This window comes from Balaenoptera borealis (assembly GCF_965194805.1).
Source record: "Balaenoptera borealis genome assembly, chromosome: 14".
In the NCBI taxonomy this organism is placed as follows: domain Eukaryota; kingdom Metazoa; phylum Chordata; class Mammalia; order Artiodactyla; family Balaenopteridae; genus Balaenoptera; species Balaenoptera borealis.
In genome coordinates, this window is record NC_138875.1 from 49,307,648 (window position 1) to 49,318,424 (window position 10,777).

General features: G+C 35.6%; 1 protein-coding gene across 6 annotated transcripts in view; it reads left to right on the forward strand.

The window, feature by feature from the left end:
- Positions 1-10,447, forward strand: part of SS18 (SS18 subunit of BAF chromatin remodeling complex) — an 83,454-nt gene extending 73,007 nt beyond the window's left edge. For all 6 annotated transcript variants that reach the window (XM_082355536.1, XM_082355537.1, XM_082355539.1 and 3 more), the window contains one exon: positions 8,674-10,447. In XM_082355536.1, the coding sequence (XP_082211662.1) occupies positions 8,674-8,735 (62 nt within the window). In that variant the 3' untranslated portion in view covers positions 8,736-10,447. The remainder of the gene's footprint in view (positions 1-8,673) is intronic.
- The last annotated feature ends 330 nt before the right edge of the window (positions 10,448-10,777 follow it).

Consider the following 10,777-nt stretch of genomic DNA (forward strand, 5'->3'; position numbering starts at 1 on the left):
CCGGGGAAGTCCCAGTGCTACATTTTTTAAGGTGCATATGTTTTGGGGATCTTTATGTCTTGATTAATTTTCTCCTGTATCATTATGTAATAACTCTCTTTATCCCTGGTAATATTGTTTGCTCTGAAATCTGTTTGTCTAATAGTAATATCATTTTCTTTGGATTAGTACTAGAATGATAATATATTTTTAATCTTTTTTATTTTTAACACATTTGTATTTTTATGTTTAAATTGTTTCTTGAAGGCAGCGTATACTTAGGACTTGGGTTTTTTTGGTTTTTTTTTTTTTTTTACCCAATCTATCTCTGCCTTTTAATGGAGGGGGTTTGAACATTATGTTTTAACGTGAATATGGATAATGGTTTAAGTCTGTCATCTTGATATTTTTTCCTATTTGTCCCTTCTGTTCTTTGTCCTTTTTCCTCATTTTCTATCTTATTTTGAATTTTTTTCTGTTTTTAAAAAATCGTTTTTAAGACATAATTCACATACCATTCATCATTTTAAGATGTACCATTGTTTGTTTGTTTGTTTTTAAGTATGTTTATTTCCCTCCAAACACCCAGCCCTAGGAAATAGCTGATTTACTTTTTGTCTGTATGGATTTTCCTATTCTGAGCATTTAGGCTAAGTGGAGTCATGCATATGTGGTGTTTGTGATTGGCTGCTTTCACTTAGTATAATGTTTTCAGGGTTCATCCATATTGTATCATGTATCAGTACCTTTAAGTGATACTATACCATTTCATATAAAGTATAATAGTTTACTTTCATTTCTTCTCAACCTTTGTGTTATTGTTATAATTTCCACTTCTACATATGTTACAAACCTCATAGTATGTGGAATTAGTTTTGTTTAAAATATCAATTATCCTTTAAAGATACTTAAATGATTAGAAAAGAGTCACATATTTACTAATGTATTTACTGTTTCTTGTACTTTTCATTCCTATGATAAATCCATATTTCCATCTGGTATCATTTTCTTTTGCCAGAAGCATTTCCTTTTAAGATTTCTTGTAATGCAGGTCTTCTGGTGATAAACTGTTAGTGTATTTTTTTTTTCTGACTGTTCTTAAGATTTTTCCCCTTATCAAATTATTTGAGTATTTTCTTATGCTTGGGGTTTGTATAGCTTCTTGAATTTGTGACTTTATGGTTTTCATCAAATTTGGAAAAATTCTGACCAAATATTTTTCCTTTCTCTACACCTGTACCCCTCTCTCTCTTCCCCAGACTCCAGTTACATGTGTATTTGACCGCTTAGAGTTGTGCCATAATTCAGTGATCCTCTGTTTATTTAATTTTTTAATTCTTTTTTTTCTCTCTGTTTCATTTTGGGTAGTTTCTGTAGCTGTGTTTTGAAGTCCACTAATCTTTTCTTGTTCATTGTCTTACCAGCTTTTAATCCACTCCCAGATGTGTCTCATTGCAGACATTGTATTTCTCATCTCCAGGAGTTTGATATGGGTCTTTTTCATATCTTCCATGTCTCTGCCTCAAGTTTTGAACATGAGGGATATAAGTACGTTAACTGCTTTAATATCCTTTTCTGGTAATTCTAACATCTGGGCCAGTTCTGATCTACTGTTTTTTTTCCCTCCTCGCTTTGGGTCATATTTTCCTCATCCTTTCCATGTGCAGTGATCTTTGATTAAATGCCAGAAATTGCAAATATTACTTTTTCGTTGTTGAGTGATGGATATATTTGTATTCCTACAAACATTTTTGAGTTTTGTTTTGGGATGCAGTTTAGTAATTTGAAAACAGCTTGATCTTTTGGGGATTGCTTTTAAGATTTGTTAGGCAGGACCAGACAGTGTTTAGTCCTGGGCTAAATATCCCCACTAGTAAGTTAAGACTCTTTTGGGTACTCAACCCAATGCCCTGGAATTATGAGGTTTTCCACTCTGGCTGGTGGGAATAAACACTATTTCCATTCCTCTGTGAGTGCAGGAATTGTTTCCTCTAATCCGTTGGGGTGTTTCTTTTCTGGGACTTGGGTATTTTCGTTGCATGCATTTGCATATCAGTGCTATGCTGAATACTCAGGAGGTTTCCTCTGCAGATCTCCACAGTGCATTTCTTTTCTCTGTGCATTTCTTTCCTCTTTGGTACTATGGCCTGTGAACTCTAGCTCCTTTTTTTCTCTTCAGACTCTAAGCTTTATCTCCTTACCTCAGACCCAGCCTCACTTCCTCTCCATATGCTGCAGTGTGGAAACTCTCAGTGCAGTAAGATGCAGTAATCAGAGTGCTTGCCTCATTTGTTTCCCATTTCTCACAGATTGCTGTTCTTTGTTACCTTCTGTCCTGTGTCCTGAATACAAGTACTTCATATATTTTTTGTAGTTTTGGGGGTTATTTTGGCCGTGTTGGGTCTTCATGACTGCACATGGGCTTTCTTCTAGTTGTGGCGAGCGGGGGCTACTCTTCGTTGCGGTGCGCAGGCTTCTCATTGTGGTGGCTTCTCTTGTTGCAGAGCATGAGCTCTAGGTGCGTGGGCTTCCATAGTTGTAGCATGCGGGTTCAGTAGTTGTGGCTCGTGGGCTCTAGAGCGCAGGCTCAGGAGTTGTGGCGCACGGGCACCAGGTGGCATGTGGGATCTTCCCAGACCAGGGCTCGAACCCGTGTCCCCTGCATTGGCAGGCGGATTCTTAACCACTGTGCCACCAGGGAAGCCCTGGGTTTTTTTTCAGGCTGGAGTATAAATCTGTCTTGACCAGAAACCTACTTAATTTTTAAAAAATAGACCTTTTTTTCAGCAGTTTTACATTCACAGCAAAATTGAGAAGAAAGTACAGAGAGTTTCCATTTACTCCCTACCCCTACACATACATAGCCTACTCCATTATCAACATCCCACACCCTAGTGGTACATCTGTTATAATCAATAAACCTACCACCCCAGGTCCATAACTTACATTAGATTCACTCTTGGTGTTGTACAGTCTGTGCATTTTGACAAATATATAATCACCTGTATCCACTATTATAATATCATACAGAAGAGTTTCATTTCCTTAAAAATCCTCTGTGCTCCCCTTATTCATCCCTCTATCCTTCCTACTGATCTACATAGTTTGCCTTTTCCAGAATGTCATGCACTTGGAATCATGTAGTTTGTAGCCTTTTCAGATTGGCTTTTCACTTAATAATATGCATTTAAAGTGTTCTCATGACTTGATAAAGTGTTTCTTTTTAGCACTGGATAGTAGCCTGTTGTCTGGATATACCATTCATTTATTGAAAGACATCTTGGTTGCTTTGAAGTTTTGGCAATTATGAATGAAACTGCTATAAACTTCCATGAGCAGGTTTTTGTGTGAACATAAAATTTCAACTCATTTGGATAAATGCCAAGGAGTCAGCATGATTTTTGGATTATATGGTAATAGTATATTTAGTTTTGTAAGAAACTGCCAAACTATCTTGCGTAGTGGCTATACCATATTGTATTCTCACCAGCAATGAATGAGAGTTCCTGTTAACTCCACATCCTCATCAGCATTTGCTGTTATCAGTGTTCAGAATTTTGGCCATTCCAGTAAGTGTATGGGGTATCTCATTGTTGTTTTATTTTGCATTTCCCCAGTGACATGTGATGTAGACACCTTTTCAGTATGCTCACTGGCCATCTTTATATCTTCTTTGGTGAGGCGTCTGTTCAGGTCTTTGGCCCATTTTTTGATAGGGTTGTTCATTTTCTTATTGTTGAGTTGTAAGAGTTCTTTGCATAGTTTAGATAACAGTCCTTATCAGTCATGTCTTTTGCAAATACTGCCTTGTCTTCTTGGCTCGTCTTCTCATTTTTTTGACATTGTCTTTCTCAGAGTAGAAGATTTTAATTTTAATGAAGTCCAGTTTATCAGTTATTTCTTTCATGGATCACACCTTTGGTGTTGTATCTATAAAGTCACTCCAAAACTAAAGGTCATCTACATTTTTTTTCATGTTATCTTCTAGGAGTTTTATAGTTCTCTGTTTTACATTTAGGTAAAGGTCCTATTTGAGTTTATGTTCTGAATGAAGAAAATCTTAATTGTTAAGATTTGTGTCTAAATTTCATTTTTTTGTACACGGATGTCCAGTTCTAGCACCATTTGTTGACAAGGCTATCTCTGCACTATTGTATTACCTTTGCTCCTTTGCCAAAGATCAGTTGACTATATTTATGTGGGTCTATTTCTGGGCTCTCTGTTCGGTTCCATTGATCTATTTTTCTGTTCTTTCACCAATATCACATTGTCTTGATTGCTGTAGCTTTATATTAAGTCTTGCAGTTGAATATTGTCACTCCTCTGACTTTGTTCTTCTCCTCCAATATTGTATGGGTATTCTGGGTCTTCTGCCTCTCCATATAAATTTTAGAATTATTTTTTCAATATCCAGAAATAACTTGCTTGCTGGGATTTTGATTGGGATTGTGTTGAATCTTTAGATCAAGTTGGGAAGAACTGACGTCGCAACAATATTGATTTTCCTATCCACGAACATGGAACATCTCTGCATTTATTTAGTTCTTTGATTTCTTTCATTAATTTTTTAGTTTTTCTCATACGGTTCTCTCTCTATATTTTGTTAGATTTATACCTAAATATTTAATTTTGGGGGGTGCTTATGTAGATGGTATTGTTTTTAATTTCAAATTGCACTTATTCATTGCTAGTGTATAGGGGAATTTTCTGTGTTAACCTCGTATGCTGCAACCTTGCTCATTAGTTTCAGGAGTTTCTTTGGTTGATTCTTTGGGATTTTCTACCTAAACAGTCATGTCATCTGTGAACAAAGACAGTTTTATTTCTTCTTTTCCAGTCTGTTTACCTTTGTTTCTTTTTCTTATTGCATAAACTAGGAATTTCAGTACAGTGTAGAAAAAGAGTGGTGAGAGGGGACAGCCCTGCTTTTTGTTCCTGATCTTAGCAGGAAAATTTCATGAAATATGGTGTTAGATGCTTTTATTTTTCAGCATAGCATTTATCTCCATGTGACAGATTATGTAGTTATTGTTTATTATCATACCCTCTTCCCCTAGGATGTCAGTTCTTTAAAGACATCACCACATCTGTTTTTTATCATTGTTGAGTCTCCATCACCTAGTAGAACACATTGAGTAGTCAATAAATATTGGTGAGTGAATATGTAGGGCCTTCACTTACTAAATTTGAATGGTGATTGTAAGAACAGAGAAAGAAACCCCTAAAAAGTATTGGGACAGAATACTTTTAAGAAAGAAAGAAATTTATTGCTCAGTCTAGGGACTCTTCACTCCATACACTCCCTAGAAAATCTCATTTACGCACATGGTTTTAACTTACCATGCTGTTGACTCTCAAATCTCTATTTCTAGTCTGACTTTCTCTTCTGAAAGTCAGGTGCCTAGTAGTCACCTGCACTTGGAAATATCACATCAATTTCACATAACCAAAACAAATTCATAGTTTCTGTACCCACACATTCCTCCTTTCTATGCTCTCTCTTAGAGAGAGGGGCACTATAGCCAAGCTAGAATGCCATGTGCCACACTTGATGCTTAAGTCTTCCTCCCTCTCCCCATCTAATAAATGACAAAATCTTGTTAGCCTGACTTCCTTCAACATTCTTGAATCCATCCACTTCTCTCTGACCACTGCCTTATCTTTGTTTAGACCATTAACATCTCCTAAGTTCATGATGGGATGAAGGATCCTCCCATGCTGTCTTCTTGCCTCCTTTCCCACTTATTCTTTACTCCAGTCAGAGGAATTTTGTAATTTACAAACAAAGAAACTGAAGGAGCAGAGAGAGAGAGAAGCCGAGGCTTAGAGAGTTGGAGTGATCCACCCAAGATGACGGGTAAGCAGGGCCAAGCTGGACAGCCAGTGCTGAGTGGCTAAGACCCAGGGACTGGGCCCTTCACGGCGCCCCTGCCTCCAGCCACACCAGCACTTTGCAGAGTGCTGTCGTGCTTTTCTTCTTGAGCAACTGTTTGAAGCAGAAATCATGATTATCCTCACTTGTTGGATGAGGCAGTCAAGAAAAGGAAGGTAGATAGCTTGCCTCAAGGACAAGAAACTGGTAAGTGGTAGAGTTAAAACTAGACATTGATTTCTGCTTCCCAAACCCATACTTTTAACCCTGGAATTTGCTAATGGTCACAGATATACAGTATTTTTTTAGGCTTGCTTGTGATTTGATTTTGTCCTAGCAAAGTGATCCGGTGTGGGTCAAGTTACTTAAATTATCAGTGCTTCAATTTCTTCATAAAATGGAAATCACATTTACTGCACAGGTAACAGATGGACACAAAGCACTTGTTACAGTGTTTGACACATGGTACGAGTTATTGAGATATATTGTTTTTGAGATATATTATTGATATATTAAGTTATTGAGATATATTAAGAGTCGGCTATTGTTGGTATTAGCCAGACTTATCGTATCCATTACTTCAAGCTCTGTGTTAACAAATAATCAATAGCTTCTAGTCCTGATTATTGTATATTCTTTTTTACTCTCCAATTCCCTAAACATTTTTTACCTATTTTTTCTCCATTCTTTTGCTTTAGCTGTTTCTTCTATTTGAAGTGCCCCTTTTTCTTTTCTCTGCCATTCAAATTTTACTATTTTCTTAATGCTCTCACAGTCTCTGAAATATTTTTCAAATTATTTTAGCCGGATAGCCTTTTCCTTTCTGAACTCTTGTAGACCTTGTTCTGCAATTATCCTTTATTTATTTGTAAGTCTTACCTTTCCTGTTTTTCAAATTTATTATGGTGATGAGCATATAGTATTTGCTCAATAAATGTTTGTAATTGCTTGAATATCATATTTGGTGTACATTATTGAGGAAGTCTTATGTGTCAGGCACTCTTCAATACTTGGGGCCTAAGAATGGATTAGACCTAGTCCCTATCATCAAGTAATTCATGCTATAGTAGATACATTATAGCTTTTATTTATATAGCACACCAGTTCTTAACCTTTCCTGCTTTCACGTCATTCATAATATGTGCAACTCGCTTTCATCATTAATATCTCATCACACATACTCACTGTGGGAGCATTTCCTTCCAGCATTGAGACTTGCTTATTTATACTTTTTTATAATTTTTGAAAGCTCTTTCTCATGTCCTCTCTTATTTAAGTGTCCTAACAAATAAATGAGGTAGAACTAGTGTAACCTTAAACAGAAAGAAAATTGAGAGCCAGGGATGGGTATGTTACAGTCCCACCTTATAGGTGAAGAAACTGAATCTCAAAGAGCTTTCCTTAGGCTCAAATGAAAAGGCAACAGTAGAGTTGGGACTTAAACTCAGTATTTAGATAATGTAACAATTGAATAGTAAGTTCCTGTATGCTAAGCATTTCTTATTTTACACTTGGTATTATAGGAATTTTTCAACAAAGACAGCAAAAAGAGGAGCATCATGAATCCCTGTGTACCCACCAACCAAATCCAACAATTATCGGCATTTTACCAATGTTGTTTTATATACCCACACCCTATTTTATTGAGTATTTTAAAGCAAATCTTACCTACAGATATTTCAGGATGAGCATTGACTTTAAATTTTTCTGAATATAATTATGTAAAATACATCAATATTTTTAAAATACCTTAATTCTATTTATAGTGCATTATTCCATTAGATACAGTGGTATTCAACAGATTTTCAAGTATATCTTACTTCTGTGGAAGTGTAAACTTTTAGGGTACTATTTCTTATTGTACAGAAGGATTTCAACTATAAGAATACTTTCTTGATATAAAATAGTTAATTTGACTTGGAGGGGGGGATATTTAGCCAAAGGAAACAGTTAACTGATTATGTGCCAAAGTGCTTTTATGAGCATCTATTTTAAACACATTTAAGACATTTTTGTTATTAAAATAAATTTTTTCTAGTACATTCCTCTTTTCTTCTACCTTTCTTCTCTTTTGAAGGAAAAGATGTTCCTTTTCTCCAAAAGCTAGCCTTAACGGTTGTATACTGGACACTGTTTACCTCCCTTGTAGAATTTTGTTACTTCATTCATTACCTCTTTTATACCTGTGTTTCATTTTCTTTCCCTTCCTGTCAGCCTACAGGCCCTTCAGGTCTACCTTACTAAAAGCAACAAAATCAAAAACAATCTTTCTTTGATTTTATGTACTAGCTGCCTGTCTGAATACCTCTGCGAATACTTCATTGGCCTCGGGCAGAGGCCCAAATTCCATAGTGTGGCTAGAAGGTTCTTTTTCCTTTATCTCCCAAATATCTTTCCATCCTTGCTACTTATCCCAAATACCCTTGATGTTAATTCATAAGTCACTATAATAATCTAAACAGTCACAAACTTGTTGTACTAGAATATAATTGACACACTAGTATATGCTATGCCAGCATTTAGAACCAGAACTTCTCACTCATTCTTGATTCAGTTCAATAAAATTCACCAAACATCTGAGTTCTCACTCTGATAGGTGCTGTTCTAGGCTCATAGACTTTGAAATCCATTTGCAGTTGACTGTAATATCAGAAGAAATTACAGAGATACTCTGTACCTAAATATTATATGTAACAATTTTTGTTTGTTGTAATTGTAGTTGCTTTTGTAGTATGACAGTGTTAAGATTGATTTGTAATTTTCTGTGCCAAACTATTACGGTCAACCTATGATCTAATTATATTTTTAAATTTATCTTTTAGGGACAGTATGGGAATTACCAGCAGTGAAAAGTACTTACATTCCAATAGCCAGAATCTGTTAGCAGCCATATTGTCGCCTCAGCACTGTGGACACCTCCCTGTGAAGAGACCCTTCCATTCCATCTAGTTTTTGGAAAAACCTTGTGGATAAGTGGCTGTTTCATCAGTAAACAGCCTTTGTGGCTTAGTTATAAAAGGCTTCAGTAGTGCAAAAATACTCTTGATTTCACATGTCTACTCTAGATGGCAACATTGGACAGAAAATAGAATGACATAACCAATTTGCAATGATTTCGGAACAGTATTTCAAATGGACTGTTACAGACTGAAAGGTGTGAACAGCTTTGTATGTTTATGAAGGTTAAGGGAATTTAATACTTTTCCACAGATTCTTTTGTAAGGGGAAGAGGGAAATGTACACTTTTTACAGCAGCAATATTTTGTATATTACGTTTATTTCATGTGGTGAATATGCAAGGAGGTACACTACGCACTGGACAGAATCAGAAGTCCTCTGTTAATGGGGATTGGAGCATGGTGGATGCTTGATTGTGTTGGTCTCAAAGTGGTGTTCTGTGAAGCTGAAGGTGAGGGAGAAGACAAAGCACACCATATGTCCACTGTTATGTTCTTTAGAGAAAATTCAGATCCCTTTTATGTGTTAGATAATCAAGGGCACTGTGATACAGTTTTAAGTAAAAAGACATTTTTTAAAAGCTTTCCAGTTTTGTGGGTTAAAACCTTTTTATAAAAGATCATTTATAATACAGTTTTAAAATGTGAGGCAATAAGAATTACTTCATGTTGGATCTGAAGAATCTTGCTAACAGTTTCATGTAAATGAAGTGGTAATCCTCTCCTAAAAGAGCAATAACTGAAAGTGAAAGTGTTAATTTTACCTTGTTTGAGTAATCAGGGAACTTAGTAAGTAACATCAAAACATTTTATAAATGATGTCAAAGAAGAGTCAACGTTGATTCGGTAATTTTATTTTTTAACATTAGAAGGATAATTGGTTTATATAATAAGAATAGTTCAGGAGACTTTACAAACCTTTATTGACTGGAAATAACGCCATTTATAAAGGAAGGAACACTTCTAAGTTTTTCCCTTTTTTATGTTGGTTAATATAGAGATGTTTAGGAAAACACTTATTGATGATGTTTATTATGATCTGTATTAAAAGCATAGAGGTTGCATTTCAGATCACTTTGTTTATTAGCTTGGTATACTTAATCATATTTGAGACTGTCCTGTGCCTGATTGTTTTAGCTAATTTCAGGGATATTGCATTGGGCAGGAAATCATGCATTGAGAAGTTTATAACCACAGTTACTTAAGCGTAATCTGAAAAGATCTAGCCCAAAGGTAAGTTGCTATTTTCATCACAGTTGCCTGTGCCCAGGGAATAAGGTATATTCTTTATAATTGAATTGTTTTTTCCCCACTTCTAACTGGAAACAAAACAGAAGGGGTGCGATAAATCTGAATAAGCAAAATGTACTGTTCTCAACATACTGTAATCAAAAGGAGAAATTTTAATGTGTCTCTGTGTGTGTATGAAAGAGAGTGTGTGTGTTTTAAGGTCAGAATAGGGTTTTTTTCAACATGGTCAGTAGAAAATGGACATCAAGTTTGAACACATAAAGCATGGACAGCCTTATTGTGATGGAAACGCTTTTAGGTTCTGTGCCAATTTTCCACCACTGTGTACTTTGTTGCTATTTAAAACTGTATCAACTCTAACGGAAGAATAAATTATTTGTGATTTTAATTTTCTCATTTGTTTTTTTAAATTAGATCTCTTTGACTCTCTTGTTTTGTCTGGAGACTATGCTGTGGGTTTTTTATATAAGTTAGCCTAGTATAAGCAGACTTTATTTGTATTCTAGGACTTTATCAAAATTCTCCTTTCATGCCCAAGTTAATTAGAATTAACTGTGCAGTAATCAGCATGTGTGTGGGCTGTTTGTTACAGAATTCTTTCTCTGAAAATGAAGTCCATGAGGCCATAATCAAGATGACTGAATTAGATAAATGAGTTGAGGAGACAAAATTGTACTGAACCCAACCTGGTGTAGATATGCTGTCTCATTTGAAATAA